At 41.8% G+C, this 22,637-nt stretch overlaps 1 protein-coding gene across 1 annotated transcript in view; it reads left to right on the top strand.

The window, feature by feature from the left end:
- The window catches only part of RNF25 (ring finger protein 25), a 179,623-nt gene extending 157,244 nt beyond the window's left edge, over positions 1-22,379 (top strand). The window contains exons 9-10 of the mRNA XM_053695153.1: positions 20,298-20,432; positions 20,513-22,379. Of these exons, the coding sequence (XP_053551128.1) occupies positions 20,298-20,432; positions 20,513-22,321 (1,944 nt within the window). The 3' untranslated portion in view covers positions 22,322-22,379. The remainder of the gene's footprint in view (positions 1-20,297; positions 20,433-20,512) is intronic.
- Positions 22,380-22,637: the final 258 nt, after the last annotated feature.

Here is a 22,637-nt window from a genome sequence, read left to right as displayed (position 1 = left end):
AAAATTTCAGGAAGACTTCTAGTCTATTTGTTTTATTTTCTGGTCCTAACAAAGGTCAGAAAGCTTCTGCTATTTCCTTGGCTTCTTGGTTGAAACTTTTGATTCATCAAGCTTATTTGGAGTCGGGTCAAACCTCGCCTCAGAGAATTACAGCTCATTCTACTAGATCAAAGCAGCCACTTGGTCCTCTTTGCATACATTTACTAAATTCTACCATTTTTATGTATTTGCTTCTTCGGAAGCAGTTTTTGGTAGAAAAGTTCTTCAGGCAGCTGTTTCAGTTTGATTCTTCTGCTTTTTGATTTGTTTTTTTCTTTCAAAAGTGAAAATAACTTATTTTTGGGTTGTGGATTATTTTCTCAGCGGAATATGGCTGTTTTTTGTTTTATTCCCTCCCTCTCTAGTGACTCTTGAGTGGAAGACTCCACATCTTGGGTATTGATATCCCATATATCACTAGCTCATGTTTTACATGAAAGAAAACATAATTTATGTAAGAACTTGTCTGATAAATTCATTTCTTTCATATTGGCAAGAGTCCATGTGTAATAACTCTAGTTAACTATCAACTAAAGTAAGTAAAGTCTGCCTTCTAAGAATAAGTTGATACCAAATAGTTCCAGTATTCAGATTAAAGTCTCATGGCAATATTCATTTGAAAAAAGGTTATTTGTGTCACTGAGTTAACCACAATAGGAAGCTTTAAGGGTTAATTCTGTGACTTGCTATTTGCCTAAGCTACAGACTGTGTGTGGAATCATAAGCGGATAACTCACAATAGTCTGGCAGGCAGAGAGTGAATATAACGGATATAGTGCAGTAAGGTAAATTGTACTCACAGCTCCCTTGCAGCACGGAAGGTACTTAACTCACAGACCGGAGTAAGAAAGGAGGTAGCTGGTAGTCCTGGTCCGGTCAGGGAGGATAGATGCTGTTTGTACCTGGGAAACTTCAGTCCGGTGCAAAGAAGGAGAAGCTGTGACAAGGTGGTTAGTCTGTGTGAGAGATGCGCTCTCGTCTGTAGCTGATGACGTCAGCAGGAAGGACAGCAGCTGAGGAACTGACAGGAGCAGGCAGCGTTGGTGAAAGCTAAGAATAGATCAGACAAAACGGCAAGGAGATTCCTTAGGATGTTGGTCTGCAATAATCCAGCAATGAGATGTCTGGGAGGCGGCCTTAAATAGGGGAGAATACCCAGGCTTAAAGGAACAGCACAAGTAAGTAAGCATAAGCCACAACACCTTACACAGCCCCCCCCCCCCCCAGGAAACCACAGCGAGGTTTCAGGGCCGAGGGCAATCAGGGCACCTGCGGTGGAAAAGAGACAACAGGCGGGGGGCAGTGATGTTAGCAGCAGGCTCCCAAGAATCTTCCTCATGACTGTATCCCTTCCAGTGGACAAGATAGAACAACTTGCCAGAACGAATACATGAATCAATAATACTGTGAACTTCATATTGAACTTCAGGTACAGTTCCATAAGCGGCATCACGGGAGACAGCAGAGGGTGTGTTGGAGGTACAGGGTTTGACCAAGGACACATGGAAGGTGGGATGGACTTTAATATTAGGAGGGAGTTGCAAGGTAACGGTGAGTGGATTTTTAATGGAAACGACAGGGTAAGGTCCGATGAAGAGTTTCCCCAATTTTCTGCTGGGGTAATGTAATTTAAGGTTCTTTGTAGATAACCATACCAATTGTCCGACCTTATATTCCGGAGGTTTCCTATGCCGGAGGTTGTAGTACTTTCGTTGAGAGGCTTGAGCGTCGAGAATATGAAGTCTCACCGAGGTGAAAATGCTGGAGATGTCATTTACGAGGTCATTAACTTGCGGACTTTGGGTGTCAACTCTAGGGAGTAGGTTGAAACGTGGATGCAGTCCATAGTTGATAAAAAAAGGAGTGTAACCAGTGGAAGTGTTGACATGATTATTGTAAGCAAATTCAGCTAGGGGTAAGTAGGGAACCCAGGAATCCTGATGTTGAGAACAGAAGCAACGTAAGTATTGTTCAATCCACTGGTTAACACGCTCAGTCTGTCTGTTTGTTTGCGGGTGAAACGAGGTGCTCAATTTCTGATCCATATGTAAGGCTTGACAGAGGGGTTTTCAAAATTTGGATGTAAATTGTGTTCCCCTGTTACTCAACACAGAGGTAGGTAGACCATGAAGGCGTATGATTTCCTTAATGAATAATTCAGAGGTGACCTTAGAGGTGGGTACACCTGAAACCGGGATGAAATGTGCCATTTTTGAAAATAAGTCTGTAACTACATATATTGTAGTGTGAGAATGAGATGGTGGAAGGTCAACAATAAAGTCCATTGAGAGGGAATGCCAAGGATGGTGAGGAATCGGGAGAGGTTGTAGTAAACCCATTGAGTGTTGACGGGAATGCTTGGAAGTAGCGCAGATATCACAATGGGAGATGTAAGTCTTCACAGAGTTGGATAATGAGGGCCACCAATAGTATCTACTGATTAAATTCAGTGTTTTATCATTTCCCATATGACCGGCGAGTGGAGAGTCATGTGATAATTTGAATACATAGTATCTTAGGGATGGAGGTATATAGAGTTTGTCGTTCATGTAAAGAAGACCATCATCATGTTGAACTAATAAGTTGAGGGGTTTTGAATCATCTGAAGATTGTGCATTCCTAATTTGTGTTTTGAGATCATCAGTAGAGTCAGTCAGTAAACCCATGAAGCTATGTTTAGGGATTACAGTGGAGGGGGTTCTGTTTAAAGAAACCTTGGTATCCTTACGAGTGAGGGCATCAGCCTTTCCATTTCTTGTACCAGGTCTATAACAGATAGTAAACTGGAACCTGGAGAAGTATAAACTCCAACGGAGTTGTCTGGATGAAAGAGTTCTGTTGGATTGAAGGTACTGGAGGTTTTTATGATCGGTATAGATGATCGTAGGGTATGAAGCTCCCTCTAGCAGATGACGCCACTGATCAAAGGAGGATTTAATCGCCAAAAGTTCCTTCTCTCCAACTGGGTAGTTCAACTCAGCCGGTTGCATAACTCTTGAGAAATATGCCACAGGATGTATGGGATCCTTAAAGGATTTTCTCTGTGAAAGTATAGCGCCTATGGCGTAGTCGGACGCATCTACCTCCAAGATGAACTGTTTATTGAGATCAGGAAATTGAAGAATAGGAGCGGAGGAGAACTTAGATTTCAATAAATCAAAAACGGTTTGAGTAGTCTCTGTCCAATGGAAAGTGGAAGTGAGTTAGGTTAAGTCTGATAGTGGTTTTGTAATAGCAGCAAAACCTGGGATGAACTTCCGATAAAAATTGGAAAATCCTAAAAATCGTTGAACATCCTTTTTTGAACGGGGAATAGGCCAGTCTTTTATTGCTTGAACTTTATTGTTTTCCATGCTAATACCATGAGGAGTGATATGGTAACCTAAAAATGTGATGTCTTGGGAATCGAAAATACATTTTTCTAATTTAGCGAATAACTGATGTTGTCGCAACCGTTCTAGAACAGTAGCCACATGAATTTTATGATCAACAAGGTTTTGGGAAAAAAATCAAAATGTCATCCAAATAGACAACAACATATATATCCAAAATGTCTCTAAAGATGTCATTGATGAGGCACTGAAATGTAGCAGGTGCATTGCACAACCCGAATGGCATTACTGTATACTCAAACAGGCCATATCTGGTCCTGAATGCAGTAAGCCATTCATCACCTGCTCTTACTCTGACAAGATTGTATGCTCCCCTAAGATCCAACTTGGCGAAAATAGAGAAGCCACTCAGTCGTTCTATTAACTCGGGTATAAGGGGGAGTGGATACCTATTCTTGCGGGTACGTTTAACTCCATGTAATCCTCAATCGGGCGGAGAGAACCATCTTTGTTTGTAACAAAAAAGATACCCGCAGCAGCGGGAGAGGTACTAGGTCTTATGAAACCCTTCCTCAAGTTCTCATCAATGTAAGTTTTTAGGTGGTCAAGCTCAGGTTTGGAGAGGGGGTATATATGCCCAAAGGGTATAGAGACCCCTGGTAAGAGGTCAATGGGGCAATCGTAGGCCCTGTGGGGTGGTAGAGACTGTGTTTCTTTTTGTTAAAAACATCAGAGTGCTGATTATAGTGAAGAGGCAGGGAATTGTCAGATACCTGAGAAATTGAAGCGTTGAACATACAACTGACCTGACTAGGTGGGGGAGTAAAATGTAAACTAAGGTTTTCCCAATTAATTACAGGTTTATGGGCGTGTAACCAGTTTATGCCTAAGATGACATCAAACATGGGTGAATTTATAACGTTGAAAGACAACTGGTCAACATAACCGGTAGGAGTTGTGATTTGAATATCAGAAGTGTGATGTGTGACAGCAAGTATAGTACCATCAATGACTTTAACTGAGACTGGTTTCTGCTTAGTAACAAGTGGTATTTTATTTTTTCTCACAAAACCCCAGTGCATGAAATTGCCATAAGACCCAGTGTCGATGATAGCTGTGGCTTTAATCTTGTGTTGTTCCCACTGTAAAAGAAGAGAAACAGTTATGTAAGGGTTTGTGGTACGTGGTACCATAGGATCAAGATGAAGGATAGAATCCTTACCCATTTTTTGTTTGTTAAGGACTGGGCATTCCTTTACCACATGTGCAGGGGATGCACAATACCTGCATAAGTTTTGGTTCTTCCTCCTAGTCTTCTCTTGGGGACTTAAGGGACCCTTGATAAACCCGATATCCATGGGTTGTGTGAGCTCCTTGCTCATGTAGGTAGGTGAGGAGAGATTTCTTAGTTGTGCTAGTCTTTTCAGAGCGTCTTTCTCTCAGACGTCTGTCAATACTGATTGATAGACTGTACAATTCTTCGAGGGTATCAGGTATGCCTGTGCGAGATAGCTCGTCCTTTACCTCCTCGGATAGTCCCAATCTGAATTGGTTTTTTAGTGAGACATGGTTCCATTGAGAATCTGTGGCTGCAATCTTAAATTGTGTGATATATGTCTCCACTGGGTTCTTTAGTTGCCTTAGAGACCTGAGAGTATTCTCAGCAGAAACCTGCTTGAAGGGATTGTCATAAAGTACAGACATTTCAGAGAAAAACCCATCTAAAGAACCCAGGATATAAGATTGCTGTTCATAGAAGGAATCAGCCCAAGCCCTGGGCTCCCCTCTAAGATAGGAGATTACTGTGAGCACTTTGACTCTATCCGTGGGATAGGTTTTTGGCTTTAGTTCAAACATTAAATTACACGAATTCCTAAACTCCCTGAAAAGGGAGCGGTCTCCAGAGAATCTTTCAGGTGCAGAGACAAGTGGTTCAGGATGTGAATCAGGGGAAAGGAGTCTTTGAGGAGAGCACCTCCCTGAGACAAGCTTTCAGAGCTTGGTTTTCCACCTGGAGCTCATGAAAGGAATTAGTTAAAATGTCAATCCTGTAAGAGAGGCTTTGTATTTGGCCAGCAACCTGAGTAGGATCCATCATGTAAATGTACAAACTGATGTGTACAACAGTAGAAATAAGGCAAACAGGTAAATCAACACACACCTGTGTGAATACTATTGGCTGGATTATTATGTAATAACTCGAGTTAACTATCAACTAAAGTAAGTAAAGTCTGCCTTCTAAGAATAAGTTGATACCAAATAGTTCCAGTATTCAGATTAAAGTCTCATGGCAATATTCATTTGAAAAAAGGTTATTTGTGTCACTGAGTTAACCACAATAGGAAGCTTTAAGGGTTAATTCTGTGACTTGCTATTTGCCTAAGCTACAGACTGTGTGTGGAATCATAAGCGGATAACTCACAATAGTCTGGCAGGCAGAGAGTGAATATAACGGATATAGTGCAGTAAGGTAAATTGTACTCACAGCTCCCTTGCAGCACGGAAGGTACTTAACTCACAGACCGGAGTAAGAAAGGAGGTAGCTGGTAGTCCTGGTCCGGTCAGGGAGGATAGATGCTGTTTGTACCTGGGAAACTTCAGTCCGGTGCAAAGAAGGAGAAGCTGTGACAAGGTGGTTAGTCTGTGTGAGAGACGCGCTCTCGTCTGTAGCTGATGACGTCAGCAGGAAGGACAGCAGCTGAGGAACTGACAGGAGCAGGCAGCGTTGGTGAAAGCTGAGAATAGATCAGACAAAACGGCAAGGAGATTCCTTAGGAGGTTGGTCTGCAATAATCCAGCAATGAGATGTCTGGGAGGCGGCCTTAAATAGGGGAGAATACCCAGGCTTAAAGGAACAGCACAAGTAAGTAAGCATAAGCCACAACACCTTACACCATGAGGCCCACCCTTTTTATGGTGGTTATGATTTTTTGTATAAAGCACAATTATTTCCAAATTTCCTTTGTTGATGCTTTCTACTCCTTTCTTCATCACCCCACTGCTTGGCTATTCGTTAAACTGAATTGTGGGTGTGGTGAGGGGTGTATTTATAGGCATTTTGAGGTTTGGGAAACTTTGCCCCTCCTGGTAGGATTGTATATCCCATATGTCACTAGCTCATGGACTCTTGCCAATATGAAAGAAATGAATTTATCAGGTAAGTTCTTACATAAATTATGTATTTTGCCTCAGGACAAAAAATCTAAAGGTAAATATAGGGCTGCTAATCATTTTCGTTCCTTTCGCCAGAATAAGGAACAAAAGCCTGACCCTTCCCCTAAAGGAACGGTTTCCGTTTGGAAACCTTCTCCAGTCTGGAATAAATCCAAGCCTTTTAGAAAGTCAAAACCAGCTCCCAAATCCGCATGAAGGTGCGGCCCTCATTCCAGCACAGCTGGTAGGGGGCAGGTTACGATTTTTCAAAGATATTTGGATCAATTCGATTCACAGTCTTTGGATTCAGAACATTGTTTCACAAGGGTACAGAATAGGTTTCAAGGTAAGGCCGTCTGTGAGAAGATTTTTTCTCTCGCGCATTCCAGTAAACCCAGTGAAGGCTCAGGCGTTTCTGAAATGTGTTTCAGACCTAGAGTTGGCTGGGGTAATTGTGCCAGTTCCAGTTCTGGAACGGGGTCTGGGGTTTTACTCAAATCTATTCATTGTACCAAAGAAGGAGAATTCCTTCAGACCAGTTCTGGATCTAAAAATATTGAATCGTTATGTAAGGATACCAACATTCAAAATGGTGACTATAAGGACTATTCTGCCTTTTGTTCAGCAAGGGCATTATATGTCTACAATAGACTTACAGGGTGCATATCTTCATATTCCAATTCATCCAGATCACTATCAGTTTCTGAGATTCTCTTTTCTAGACAAGCATTACCAGTTTGTTGCTCTTCCTTTTGGCCTAGCAACAGCTCCAAGGATCTTTTCAAAGGTTCTCAGTGCCCTTCTCTCTGTAATCAGAGAACAGGGTATTGCGGTATTTCCTTATTTGGACGATATCTTGGTACTTGCTCAGTCTTTACATTCTGCAGAATCTCATACGAATCAACTTGTGTTGTTTCTTCAAAGACATGGTTGGAGGATCAATTTACCAAAGAGTTCATTGATTCCTCAAACAAAGGTAACCTTTTTGGGCTTTTTAATAGATTCAGTGTCCATGACTTTGTCTCTAACAGAAAAGAGACGTCTGAAGTTGGTTTCAGCTTGTCGAAACCTTCAGTCTCAATCATTCCCTTCGGTAGCTTTGTGCATGGAAATTCTAGGTCTCATGACTGCTGCATCGGACGCAATCCCCTTTGCTCGCTTTCACATGAGACCTCTCCAGCTTTGTATGCTGAACCAGTGGTGCAGGGATTATACAAAGATATCACAATTCATATCCTTAAATCCCAATGTTCGATCTTCTCTGACTTGGTGATTGAATCACCATTGTCTAATTCAAGGGGCCTCTTTTGTTCGTCCAACCTGGACTGTAATCTCAACAGATGCAAGTCTTTCAGGTTGGGGAGCTGTATGGGGATCTCTGACAGCGCAGGGGGTTTGGGAATTTCAGGAGGCGAAATTGCCAATCAACATCTGGAACTCCATGCGATTTTCAGAGCTCTTCAGTTCTGGCCTCTTCTGAAGAGAGAATCGTTTATTTGTTTTCAGACAGACTAATGTCACAACCGTGGCATATGTCAATCATCAAGGTGGGACTCACAGTCCTCAGGCTATGAAAGAAGTATCTCGGATACTTGTAAGGGCGAAATCCAGCTCCTGTCTAATCTCTGCGGTTCATATCCCAGGTGTAGACAATTGGGAAGCGGATTATCTCAGTCGCCAGACGTTACATCCGGGCGAATGTTCTCTTCACCCAGAGGTATTTCTTCAGATTGTTCAAATCTGGGGACTTCCAGAAATAGATCTGATGGCCTCTCATCTAAACAAGAAACTTCCCAGGTATCTGTCCAGATCCAGGGATCCTCAGGCGGAAGCAGTGGACGCGTTGTCGCTTCCTTGGAATTATCAACCTGCTTATATCTTTCCGCCTCTAGTTCTTCTTCCAAAAGTGATTTCCAAAATTCTAATGGAACGTTCGTTTGTATTGCTGGTGGCTCCAGCATGGCCTCACAGGTTTTGATATGCAGATCTCGTTCGGATGGCAAGTTGCCAACCTTGGACACTTCCGTTAAGGCCAGACCTTCTATCTCAAGGCCTATTTTTCCATCAGGATCTAAAATCATTAAATTTGAAGGTATGGAGATTGAACGCTTGATTCTTAGTCATAGAGGTTTCTCTGACTCAGTGATTAATACTATGATACAGGCTCGTAAATCTGTGTCTAGAAAGATTTATTATCGAGTCTGGAAGACTTACATTTCTTGGTGTACAGTTTCTTCAGGATGGTTTGGATAAGGGTTTGTCTGCAAGTTCCTTGAAAGGACAAATCTCTGCTCTTTCTGTTCTTTTTCACAGAAAGATTGCTAATCATCCTGATATTCATTGTTTTGTACAGGCTTTGGTTCGTATCAAGCCTGTCATTAAGTCAATCTCTCCTCCTTGGAGTCTTAATTTGGTTCTGAGGGCTTTACAGGCTCCTCCGTTTGAACCTATGCATTCTCTGGATATTAAATTACTTTCTTGGAAAGTGTTGTTCCTTTTAGCCATCTCTAAAGAGTTTCTGAGTTATCTGCTCTTTCTTGTGAATCCCCTTTTCTGATTTTTCATCAGGATAAGGCAGTGTTGCGGACTTCATCTAAATTTTTACCTAAGGTTGTGAATTCTAACAACATTAGTAGAGAAATTGTTGTCCCTTCATTGTGTCCTAATCCTAAGAATTCTCTGGAGAGATCTTTACATTCTTTGGATGTAGTAAGGGCCTTGAAATATTATGTTGAAGCTACTAAAGGTTTTAGAAAGACTTCTAGTCTATTTGTTATCTTTTCTGGTTCCAGGAAAGGTCAGAAGGCTTCTGCCATTTCTTTGGCATCTTGGTTAAAGTCTTTGATTCATCATGCTTATGTAGAGTCGGGTAAGTCCCCGCCTCAAAGGATTACAGCTCATTCTACTAGGTCAGTTTCTACTTCCTGGGCTTTTAGGAATGAAGCTTCTGTTGATCAAATTTGCAAAGCAGCAACTTGGTCTTCTTTGCATACTTTTACTAAATTCTGCTGCTTATTATTTAATTTTTTTGATTTGGGTTGTGGATTATTTTTTCAGCGGAATTGGCTGTCTTTATTTTATCCCTCCCTCTCTAGTGACTCTTGCATGGAAGTTCCACATCTTGGGTATCTGCTATCCCATACGTCACTAGCTCATGGACTCTTGCTAATTACATGAAAGAAAATATAATTTATGTAAGAACTTACCTGATAAATTAATTTCTTTCATATTAGCAAGAGTCCATGAGGCCCACCCTTTTTTGTGGTGGTTATGATTTTTTTGTATAAAGCACAATTATTCCAATTCCTTATTTTTGATGCTTTTGCTCCTTTCTTATCACCCCACTTCTTGGCTATTCGTTAAACTGAATTGTGGGTGTGGTGAGGGGTGTATTTATAGGCATTTTGAGGTTTGGGAAACTTTGCCCCTCCTGGTAGGAATGTATATCCCATACGTCACTTGCTCATGGACTCTTGCTAATATGAAAGAAATTAATTTATCAGGTAAGTTCTTACATAAATTATGTTTTTTTGGAAGCTGCTCAGCCTGAAAGGCTTGGCACGCTTTTTCCTATAGCAGGGGCGGTCCTGCATTACGCACCTCGTGACCAGGTATGGTCACACTGATTTCTTCTTTCCTGATCGTGCGGTTTACCAGAGAAGAAGCGGTTTCTCTGTTTGGCCTGGGTCATAGGAGGTGGTGAGTGCCCCAGCCATTGGGGGTATAAAGGTGCCGTTTTATTTTAGCAATAGTCTGCTTTGTAAGCGCAAGCTATTGAGGATTCTGTTGTGTTAGAGGGTACTCCCTCTATACCTAAGTCTATTACCTGTCTATATTGTGAATAGGGCACAATATACCCGCCTGCTCAATTATGTTTCACATGCCTTGATAAAGTAATCATGTCAAAGAAAGTTGATATGTTTGATACCACTGAGCCGTCTACCTCTGAGGAGTCTCCATCCCGTGAGGTGCGCACCCTACAGTCATCTCCCAATACACATGCAGCTTCCCGTAGCACTCCTAATCCTTCATCTGGAGGGGCCCTTTTACTGCCAGACTTTACTGAGCAGTTACAAATGACAGTGTCTGCGGCCTTTAGTGCTTTACCTCGCCCTGCTAAACGCAATCGAAAGGTCAAATATTGATATCCTTCCCAGGGTTCATCTACTAGCTTATTTGATTTATCTGATGATGAAGACACCATGGAGTTGTGGGGTTCCATTCCCAAGGTGGACGGCACTATCTCCACGCTTGCTAAACGCACTACTATCCCGCTTGAGGATAGTTCGTCGTTTAAAGAGCCCATGGATAAGAAAATAGAAACTCTGTTAAGAAAGATGTTTCAACATACGGGATATTTGTTTCAACCAGCAGCGGCTGTTGCTGCGGTTGCTGGAGCGGCTACCTACTGGTGCGACTCCTTATCTCTGAGTTGATCGAGGTGGAGGGTCCCCTCGGCGTGATCCAGGAAAGAATAAAAGCCCTAAGTGTGGCTAATTCTTTTATTTGTGATGCTAGTATGCAATTTATTAGCCTGAAAGCTAAGGCTTCAGATTTGGAGAGCATAAAGCAAAAGTGCAAAAGTATCACATTGTGTTTTATGCTCTCCGAATTGGAATGTTATAAAGGTGTCTTTTAAATTTGTTTGCAATAAAGCATTGTTTTTGGACACCGCTGCTTCAACTTCCCTTGTGTGAGCCTGTCACTACCGGTTAGCTGCAATAACCAGCCTGCATCCACAAGCACATTGGTGTGCTCTTCCGAAATGTGAGTACCCTGTGCTTGATTTCGCTGTGTGCATGCTGTATGTATACTATTGTATACTACATGTTGGCACCTATTTGTGTTTGGATATATTGTTATTATACATTATTGTTTAAGATTGTTATTTTCTTTTGTGAATTAACTATTATGCCTATTAAGTATAGCAAGGAGTTCAAGTATTGCTTTTAGCATATGTATTAAGCTATACATTTTATTAGGCAATACACCATCGCAGACCACTTCAGCTGTGCATGCTGAGACAGTGGAATAGTGATCATTCGGATCTGTCTCAACAGATTTCTCTGGACAACCGGTCGAGAGAATCGCTCTCTTGGTGGCTCTGTCCAGATCACCTGTCCCATGGGACATCCTTTTTGAGACCATCCTGGGAGATTGTGACTACGGACGCAAGTCTATCAGGATGGGGAGCTGTTTGGGGTGCCAGGAAGGTACAGGGCCTGTGGACTCAAGAGAAATCTCTCCTCCCGATCAACATTTTGGAACTTCGTGCGATCTTCAATGCTCTGAAGGCTTGGCCTCTTCTGGGTTTGTCCCAGTTTATCAGTTTCCAATCGGAAAACTTAACCTTGGTGGCTTACATCAACCATCAGGGGGGAACGAGGAGCTCCCTAGCAATGAGGGAAGTATTTTGGATTCTGGAATGGGCGGAGGCCCACAACTGCTCGCTGTCAGTGATCCACATTCCGGTTGTGGACAATTGGGAAGTGGATTTCCTCAGCAGACAATCGTTTCATCCGAGGGAATGGTCTCTTCATCCCGAGGTGTTTGCGGAGATTTGCAACAGATGGGGGACGCCTGAGATAGATCTCATGGCGTCCCGGCTCAATTCCAAGCTACCCAGATATGGGTCGCGGTCCAGGGATCCTCAGGCAGAGCTAATAGATGCTTTAGCAGTGCCTTTGAGGTTCAATCTAATTTACAGTTTTCCACCGTTACCACTTCTCCCTTGTGTAGTGGCCCGCATCAAGCAGAAGCAAGCATCAGTGATACTAATTGCTCCATCGTGGCCGTGAAGAATGTGGTTCGCGGACCTGGTGGGGATGTCCTAATCTCCTCCATGGAGGTTACCTTGTCACAGGGATCTGCTGGAACAGGGTCCCTTTGTTCATGAAAATCTAGATTCTCTGAGGCTGACTGTGTGGAGTTTGAATGCTTAATCTTAGCCAAAAGAGGTTTCTCTTAGAGGGTTATTGACACTCTCTCATTCAGGCTTGTAAGCCTGTTACTCGTCGCATCTATCATAAGGTGTGGAGAGCTTACTTGTTCTGGTGTGAAGAGTGTGGTTTCGCCTGGCATAAGGACAAGGCTACCAGGATTCTTTCCTTTCTCCAGGAAGGTCTGGAGAAGGGCCTTTCTGCCAGTTCCCTGAGGGGACAGATTTCGGCCCTTTCTGTTTAGCTGCACAAGAGGCTTGCAGAGCTCCCTGATGTGCAATCCTTCATTAAGGCTCTGATCAGAATCAGACCTGTGTTAAGATCTAACGCTCCACCTTGGAGTTTGAATCTTGTTCTTTCGTTTTTGCAATAGCCTCCATGTGAGCCTATGCATTTGGTTGACATTAAATTATTGTCCTGGAAGGTTCTTTTTCTTTTGGCTATTGCATCGGCACGCAGAGTTTCAGAAATGGCTGCCTTGCAATGTGAGCCTCCTTATCTGGTGGTTTTCTAAGGTGGTGTCTGATCGTAACATAAATCGGCAGATTGTGATTCCTTATTTGTGTCTTAATCCTCCTCCTTCGAAGGAACGTTTACTTCATAATCTTGATGTTGTCCAAGCTTTGAAGTTTCATCTTCAAGCTACTAAGGATTTTAGACAAACTTCTTCCTTGTTTGTTATCTACTCTGGGAAGCGTAAGGGTCTGAAGGCCTCTTTGACTTCCTTATCTTTTTGGTTGAGGAGTGTTGTACGCTTATTTTACGAGTCAGCGGGTCTTAGACCCCTTCAGAGGATTACGTCTCATTCCACTAGAGCGGTGGCTTCCTCTTGGGCCTTTGAGAACGAGGCATCTATGGATTTGATTTCTAAGGCGACTACCTGGTCCTCCTTACATACATTTTAAAAATTCTACAAATTTGATGTTTTTGCTTTGACTGAATCAGCTTTTGGGAGAAAGGTTTTGCAGGCTGTGGTGCCCTCAGATTAGTGTCTGCATTTTCTTTTACCCTCCCGTTATCATTCAGTATCCTCTTGAGCTATAGTTTTCCCAACAGTAAGGACTCTCCTCATATTTAGAAAGAAAACATAAATTATGCTTACCTGATAATTTCATTTCTTTCTGTATGAGGAGAGTCCACAGCCCCCGCCCGTATACTCAGATGAGCGGACAAAAATTTAGTTTTTCTCTTCCGGCACCATTTATACCCTGATATTTCTCCTACTGTTCCTTGTTCCCTTTGCAGAATAACTGGGATATGAGGGAAGTTGGGGGAGTATTTAAGCTTTTGGCTGGGGTGTCTTTGCCTCCTCCTGGTGGCCAGGTTCAGTATTTTCCAACAGTAAGGAATGATGCCGTGGACTCATACAGAAGGAAAATTATTAGGTAAGCGAAATTTGTTTTCTTTTTTTCGAGATAAGAGTCCATAGGGCCCGTCTAGGTTTTTGCTATATGGGTGACAGTTCTTATTTGCACCTTTTAACCCTGCTTTCTGTCTTCCTTTTCTATCTCTCTCCTCTTCTTGGCTATATGTAAACTGACTGAGTAGAGAAGGTGGGAGGGTTTAAAGCTCTTGTGAGGGTTCTTGACTTCCTCCTAGTGGCAGGAAATATATCCCACATGTTATTGACACCTATGGACTCTCATCCTCTCAAACTAAAGAAATGTATTGGTAAGTAAAAATTCTGTTTCTTTCATGTAATTAGCAAGAGTCCATGAGCTAGTGACGTATGGGATATACATTCCTACCAGGAGGGGCAAAGTTTCCCAAACCTCAAAATGCCTATAAATACACCCCTCACCACACCCACAAATCAGTTTTACAAACATTGCCTCCTATGGAGGTGGTGAAGTAAGTTTGTGCTAGATTCTACGTTGATATGCGCTCCGCAGCAGGTTGGAGCCCGGTTTTCCTCTCAGCGTGCAGTGAATGTCAGAGGGATGTGAGGAGAGTATTGCCTATTTGAATTCAATGATCTCCTTCTACGGGGTCTATTTCATAGGTTCTCTGTTATCGGTCGTAGAGATTCATCTCTTATCTCCCTTTTCAGATCGACGATATACTCTTATATATATATATACCATTACCTCTGCTGATTCTTGTTTCAGTACTGGTTTGGCTATCTGCTATATGTAGATGAGTGTCCTGGGGTAAGTAAGTCTTATTTTCTGTGACACTCTAAGCTATGGTTGGGCACTTTTTTGTAAAGTTCTAAATATATGTATTCAAACATTTATTTGCCTTGACTCAGGATGTTCAACATTCCTTATTTTCAGACAGTCAGTTTCATATTTGGGATAATGCATTTGAATCAATCATTTTTTCTTACCTTAAAAAATTTGACTTTTTTCCTGTGGGCTGTTAGGCTCGCAGGGGCTGAAAATGCTTCATTTTATTGCGTCATTCTTGGCGCTGACTTTTTTGGCGCAAAAAATAATTTCTGTTTCCGGCGTCATACGTGTCGCCGGAAGTTGCGTCATTTTTTTGACGTTCTTTTGCGCCAAAAATGTCGGCGTTCCGGATGTGGCGTCATTTTTGGCGCCAAAAGCATTTAGGCGCCAAATAATGTGGGCGTCTTATTTGGCGCTAAAAAAATATGGGCGTCGCTTTTGTCTCCACATTATTTAAGTCTCATTTTTCATTGCTTCTGGTTGCTAGAAGCTTGTTACTTGGCATTTTTTCCCATTCCTGAAACTGTCATTTAAGGAATTTGATCAATTTTGCTTTATATGTTGTTTTTTCTCTTACATATTGTAAGATGTCTCACGTTGCATCTGAGTCAGAAGATACTTCAGGAAAATCGCTGTCTGGTGCTGGAACTACCAAAGCTAAGTGTATCTGCTGTAAACTTTTGGTAGCTGTTCCTCCAGCTGTTGTTTGTATTAATTGTCATGACAAACTTGTTAATGCAGATAATATTTCCTTTAGTAATGTTACTTTACCTGTTGCTGTTCCATCAACATCTAATATTCAGAGTGCTCCTGATAACATAAGAGATTTTGTTTCTGAATCCATCAAGAAGGCTATGTCTGTTATTCCTCCTTCTAGTAAACATAAAAAATCTTTTAAAACTTCTCTTTATACAGATGAATTTTTAAATGAACATCATCATTCTGATTCTAATGACTCTTCTGGTTCAGAGGATTCTGTCTCAGAGGTTGATGCTGATAAATCTTCATATTTATTTAAAATGGAATTTATTCGTTCTTTACTTAAAGAAGTCCTAATTGCTTTAGAAATTGAGGATTCTGGTCCTCTTGATACTAAATCTAAACGTTTAGATAAGGTCTTTAAATCTCCTGTGGTTATTCCAGAAGTTTTTCCTGTTCCTGGTGCTATTTCTGAAGTAATTTCCAGAGAGTGGAATAATTTGGGTAATTCATTTACTCCTTCTAAACGTTTTAAGCAATTATATCCTGTGCCATCTGACAGATTAGAATTTTGGGACAAAATTCCTAAAGTTGATGGGGCTATTTCTACCCTTGCTAAACGTACTACTATTCCTACGGCAGATGGTACTTCGTTTAAGGATCCTTTAGATAGGAAAATTGAATCCTTTCTAAGAAAAGCTTATCTGTGTTCAGGTAATCTTCTTAGACCTGCTATATCATTGGCTGATGTTGCTGCAGCTTCAACTTTTTGGTTGGAAACTTTAGCGCAACAAGTAACAGATCATGATTCTCATAATATTATTATTCTTCTTCAACATGCTAATAATTTTATCTGTGATGCCATTTTTGATATTATCAGAGTTGATGTCAGGTTTATGTCTCTAGCTATTTTAGCTAGAAGAGCTTTATGGCTTAAAACTTGGAATGCTGATATGTCTTCTAAATCAACTCTACTTTCCCTTTCTTTCCAGGGTAACAAATTATTTGGTTCTCAGTTGGATTCTATTATCTCAACTGTTACTGGTGGGAAATGAACTTTTTTACCACAGGATAAAAAATCTAAGGGTAAAAACAGGGCTAATAATCGTTTTCGTTCCTTTCGTTTCAACAAAGAACAAAAGCCTGATCCTTCTTCCTCAGGAGCAGTTTCAGTTTGGAAACCATCTCCAGTCTGGAATAAATCCAAACCTTCTAGAAAAGCAAAGCCAGCTTCTAAGTCCACATGAAGGTGCGGCCCTCATTCCAGCTCAGCTGGTAGGGGGCAGGTTACGTTTTTTCAAAGAAATTTGGATCAATTCTGTTCACAATCTTTGGATTCAGAACATCGTTTCAGAAGGGTACAGAATTGGTTTCAAGATAAGACCTCCTGCAAAGAGATTTTTTCTTTCCCGTGTCCCAGTAAATCCAGTGAAAGCTCAAGCATTTCTGAAATGTGTTTCAGATCTAGAGTTGCTGGAGTAATTATGCCAGTTCCAGTTCTGGAACAGGGGCTGGGGTTTTATTCGAATCTTTTCATTGTACCAAAGAAGGAGAACTCCTTCAGACCAGTTCTGGATCTAAAAATATTGAATCGTTATGTAAGGATACCAACATTCAAAATGGTAACTGTAAGGACTATCTTGCCTTTTGTTCAGCAAGGGCATTATATGTCCACAATAGATTTACAGGATGCATATCTGCATATTCCGATTCATCCAGATCACTATCAGTTCCTGAGATTCTCTTTCCTGGACAAGCATTACCAGTTTGTGGCTCTGCCGTTTGGCCTAGCTACAGCTCCAAGAATTTTTACAAAGGTTCTCGGTGCCCTTCTGTCTGTAATCAGAGAACAGGGTATTGTGGTATTTCCTTATTTGGACGATATCTTGGTACTTGCTCAGTCTTTACATTTAGCAGAATCTCATACGAATCGACTTGTGTTGTTTCTTCAAGATCATGGTTGGAGGATCAATTCACTAAAAAGTTCATTGATTCCTCAGACAAGGGTAACCTTTCTGGGTTTCCAGATAGATTCAGTGTCCATGACTCTGTCTTTGACAGACAAGAGACGTCTAAAATTGATTTCAGCTTGTCGAAACCTTCAGTCACAATCATTCCCTTCGGTAGCCTTATGCATGGAAATTCTAGGTCTTATGACTGCTGCATCGGACGCGATCCCCTTTGCTCGTTTTCACATGCGACCTCTTCAGCTCTGTATGCTGAATCATTGGTGCAGGGATTGCACAAAGATATCTCAATTAATATCTTTAAAACCGATTGTACGACACTCTCTGACGTGGTGGACAGATCACCATCGTTTAATTCAGGGGGCTTCTTTTGTTCTTCTGACCTGGACTGTAATTTCAACAGATGCAAGTCTTACAGGTTGGGGAGCTGTATGGGGATCTCTGACGGCACAAGGAGTTTGGGAATCTCAGGAGGTGAGATTACCGATCAATATTTTGGAACTCCGTGCAATTTTCAGAGCTCTTCAGTCTTGGCCTCTTCTGAAGAGAGAATCGTTCATTTGTTTTCAGACAGACAATGTCACAACTGTGGCATACATCAATCATCAAGGAGGGACTCACAGTCCTCTGGCTATGAAAGAAGTATCTCGAATTCTGGTTTGGGCGGAATCCAGCTCCTGTCTAATCTCTGCGGTTCATATCCCAGGTATAGACAATTGGGAAGCGGATTATCTCAGTCGCCAAACGTTGCATCCGGGCGAATGGTCTCTTCACCCAGAGGTATTTCTTCAGATTGTTCAAATGTGGGAACTTCCAGAAATAGATCTGATGGCGTCTCATCTAAACAAGAAACTTCCCAGGTATCTGTCCAGATCCCGGGATCCTCAGGCGGAGGCAGTGGATGCATTATCACTTCCCTGGAAGTATCATCCTGCCTATATCTTTCCGCCTCTAGTTCTTCTTCCAAGAGTAATCTCCAAGATTCTGAAGGAATGCTCGTTTGTTCTGCTGGTAGCTCCGGCATGGCCTCACAGGTTTTGGTATGCGGATCTTGTCCGGATGGCCTCTTGCCAACCGTGGACTCTTCCGTTAAGACCAGACCTTCTGTCACAAGGTCCTTTTTTCCATCAGGATCTCAAATCCTTAAATTTAAAGGTATGGAGATTGAACGCTTGATTCTTGGTCAAAGAGGTTTCTCTGACTCTGTGATTAATACTATGTTACAGGCTCGTAAATCTGTATCTAGAGAGATATATTATAGAGTCTGGAAGACTTATATTTCTTGGTGTCTTTCTCATCATTTTTCTTGGCATTCTTTTAGAATACCGAGAATTTTACAGTTTATTCAGGATGGTTTAGATAAGGGTTTGTCCGCAAGTTCCTTGAAAGGACAAATCTCTGCTCTTTCTGTTCTTTTTCACAGAAAGATTGCTAATCTTCCTGATATTCATTGTTTTGTACAAGCTTTGGTTCGTATAAAACCTGTCATTAAGTCAATTTCTCCTCCTTGGAGTTTGAATTTGGTTCTGGGGGCTCTTCAAGCTCCTCCTTTTGAACCCATGCATTCATTGGACATTAAATTACTTTCTTGGAAAGTTTTGTTCCTTTTGGCGATCTCTTCTGCCAGAAGAGTCTCTGAATTATCTGCTCTTTCTTGTGAGTCTCCTTTTCTGATTTTTCATCAGGATAAAGCGGTGTTGCGAACTTCTTTTCAATTTTTACCTAAGGTTGTGAATTCCAACAACATTAGTAGAGAAATTGTGGTTCCTTCATTATGTCCTAATCCTAAGAATTCTAAGGAGAAATCGTTGCATTCTTTGGATGTTGTTAGAGCTTTGAAATATTATGTTGAAGCTACTAAATCTTTCCGAAAGACTTCTAGTCTATTTGTTATCTTTTCCGGTTCTAGAAAAGGCCAGAAAGCTTCTGCCATTTCTTTGGCATCTTGGTTGAAATCTTTAATTCATCATGCCTATGTCGAGTCGGGTAAAACTCTGCCTCAAAGGATTACAGCTCATTCTACTAGGTCAGTTTCTACTTCCTGGGCGTTTAGGAATGAAGCTTCGGTTGATCAGATTTGCAAAGCAGCAACTTGGTCCTCTTTGCATACTTTTACTAAATTCTACCATTTTGATGTGTTTTCTTCTTCTGAAGCAGTTTTTGGTAGAAAAGTACTTCAGGCAGCGGTTTCAGTTTGAATCTTCTGCTTATGTTTTCATTAAACTTTATTTTGGGTGTGGATTATTTTCAGCAGGAATTGGCTGTCTTTATTTTATCCCTCCCTCTCTAGTGACTCTTGCGTGGAAAGATCCACATCTTGGGTAGTCATTATCCCATACGTCACTAGCTCATGGACTCTTGCTAATTACATGAAAGAAAACATAATTTATGTAAGAACTTACCTGATAAATTCATTTCTTTCATATTAGCAAGAGTCCATGAGGCCCACCCTTTTTGTGGTGGTTATGATTTTTTTGTATAAAGCACAATTATTCCAATTCCTTATTTTATATGCTTTCGCACTTTTTTCTTATCACCCCACTTCTTGGCTATTCGTTAAACTGATTTGTGGGTGTGGTGAGGGGTGTATTTATAGGCATTTTGAGGTTTGGGAAACTTTGCCCCTCCTGGTAGGAATGTATATCCCATACGTCACTAGCTCATGGACTCTTGCTAATATGAAAGAAATGAATTTATCAGGTAAGTTCTTACATAAATTATGTTTTTCCCTATAGTGTAACAGCTTTTGAAAGCTTGCCCATTGGTTTTTTAACTACATTTTAATCTAAGAGAGTCTTGTTCTTCTCATTTACCTTCTAACCTCTTTAGCTTTTTAAGTATAAGTTGAATTAAAGGACATGATTTTAATACTCTTTAGTGTATTCTGCAGGGTGAAGCATGTTGTGCATAATCTTTTCAGCTGACTGTATGCCCAAAGAAATGTGTGGTTAGCTTTATTTTCTGCACGTGTGTAAGGCTTGTGTTCCTTTCCCAAAGGAATTGTACATCCCAGATGGACGCAGACTGCAGGACGAGGAGATTCTGCGCCAGATTTATGAGAGGCAGTTGGCAAACGGTGGCATTATTGACCTGGAGGCAGAAAAAAATCGTTATTTCATCAGCATCCAGGAGGTAGGCATAACTGCATGAGAGTGTCTGCTAGGGATTGTGTATGGATGTTGACCAACCATTTTCATTCCTTGATTTAATAGCCTTTTGTGCAAGAAGAGACAGCGGTGGTTGAGGCTCCTGACATACAAGCACCATCAGTTGACCTTCAGGCTACTGTACCGGAGCAGCATTACAAAGGGGAACAAACAGAGGATACGACTGTGTCAGAATTCAGACTTTTAAGTGTAAGCAGTCCTCTCTACACTGACAAATATGAAGACGAAGAAAACCGCTCCATCATTGGGCCCAACCCTTCTTCTGACACTGCTTTCATGGAATGTAAAGAGATTGTCAGAGAAGACATTTCCCAAGGACTTCATAAAGAGCCAGAGCATGAACATTGTGCAAAGTCATTTGTGAATAAGACCAACAGCAGGCGTTTTACCTATCACAAAGCGAAGAAAGAGTTCAGCCATAGGCACTATAACTCTCACAGAGTAAATAATGGGACAGACCGTGGGCACCTTACCTCTCACAAGGTAAATGAAAGAGACCACAAGCTCATAACCTCTCACATAGTGAATAAGGAGACAGGTCGTGAGCACCTTACCTCTCACAAGGTGAATGAAAGAGACCATAAGCACTTTTCCTCTCACAGAGTGAATAGTGAGACAGGCCATGAGCACCTTACGTTTCGTGGAGTGAAAGAGACAGGCCGTGGGCACTATAACTCTCACAGAGTGAAGAATGAAACAGACCATGAGCACCTTACTTCTCGTGGAGTGAATAAGACAGGCAGTGGGCACTATACCTCTCACAGAGTGAATGAGACAAACCATGAGCACCTTATGTCTGGTGAAGTGAAAGGGACAGGCCGTGGGCACTATACCTCTCACAGAGTGAATGAGACAGACCATGAGCACCTTATGTCTGGTGAAGTGAAAGGGACAGGCCGTGGGCACTATACCTCTCACAGAGTGAATGAGACAGACCATGAGCACCTTACGTCTTGTGGACTGAAAGAGAGAGGCCGTGGGCACTATACCTCTCACAGAAGGAATGAGACAGACAACGAGCACCTTATGTCTGGTGAAGTGAAAGGGACAGGCCATGGGCTCTATACCTCTCACAGAGTGAATGAGACAGACCATGAGCACCTTATGTCTGGTGGAGTGAAAGAGACAGACCGTGGGCACTATACCTCTCAAAGAGTGAATGAGACAGACCATGATTACCTTATGTCTGGTGGAGTGAAAGAGACAGGCCGGGAGCACTATACCTCTCACAGAGTGAATGAGACAGACCATGAGCACCTTACGTCTTGTGGACTGAAAGAGAAAGGCCGTGGGCACTATACCTCTCACAGAAGGAATGAGACAGACCATGAGCACCTTATGTCTGGTGAAGTGAAAGAGACAGGCCGTGGGCACTATACCTCTCACAGAGTGAATGAGACAGACCATGAGCACCTTATGTCTGGTGAAGTGAAAGAGACAGGCCGTGGACACTATACCTCTCACAGAGTGAATGAGACAGACCATGAGCACCTTACCTCTCGTGGAGTGAAAGAGAGAGGCCGTGGGCACTATGCCTCTCGTAAGATACATAACAATACAGACAGTAGGCGTTACATGTCTTACAAAGTGCATAACAAGGCAGAAGGTGAGCATGATATCTCTTACAAAGTTAATGAGACAGGCCGTGGACAGTCTCACAGAATACATAACAAAACAGACCGCATGTACTGTAACAATAGGCAAACTTGTAATGAGTCAGACAGAGTAGATGGGGGTTGTGAAACACAGGGCAGAGGGTCCTCAAGATACAGAGAAACTCATATTTACAGAGGTGTAAGACCCGTTTCCTTCAGGGGGAGAGAGCACTTTACTTCTGTGAAAAATTCTAATTAATTGTTTATAATATGCCAAAATAGCACAATAAAATTAATTTGCACTGTGTGCCATAAAATGATGAGTCTGTATTCATATCTGTGTGTGTGTATATTTCTTTCATATAGGTGGCGTGTGTGTGTGTGTGTGTGTGTGTGTGTATATATGTATATATGTGTGTATGTTTATTTCTTTCATATAGGTGGCGAGAGTCCACAAGCTTGTTACTTATGGGATATACATTCCTACCAGGAGGGGGCAAAGTTTCCCAAACTTCAAATGCCTATAAATACACCTCCCACCTCACTCATATCTCAGTTTAAAAAAAAACTTTGCC

This window comes from Bombina bombina, chromosome 11 (genome assembly GCF_027579735.1).
Source record: "Bombina bombina isolate aBomBom1 chromosome 11, aBomBom1.pri, whole genome shotgun sequence".
In the NCBI taxonomy this organism is placed as follows: domain Eukaryota; kingdom Metazoa; phylum Chordata; class Amphibia; order Anura; family Bombinatoridae; genus Bombina; species Bombina bombina.
The sequence above is the reverse complement of the archived record's forward strand: the minus strand, read 5'-3'. Positions and strand labels throughout refer to the sequence as shown.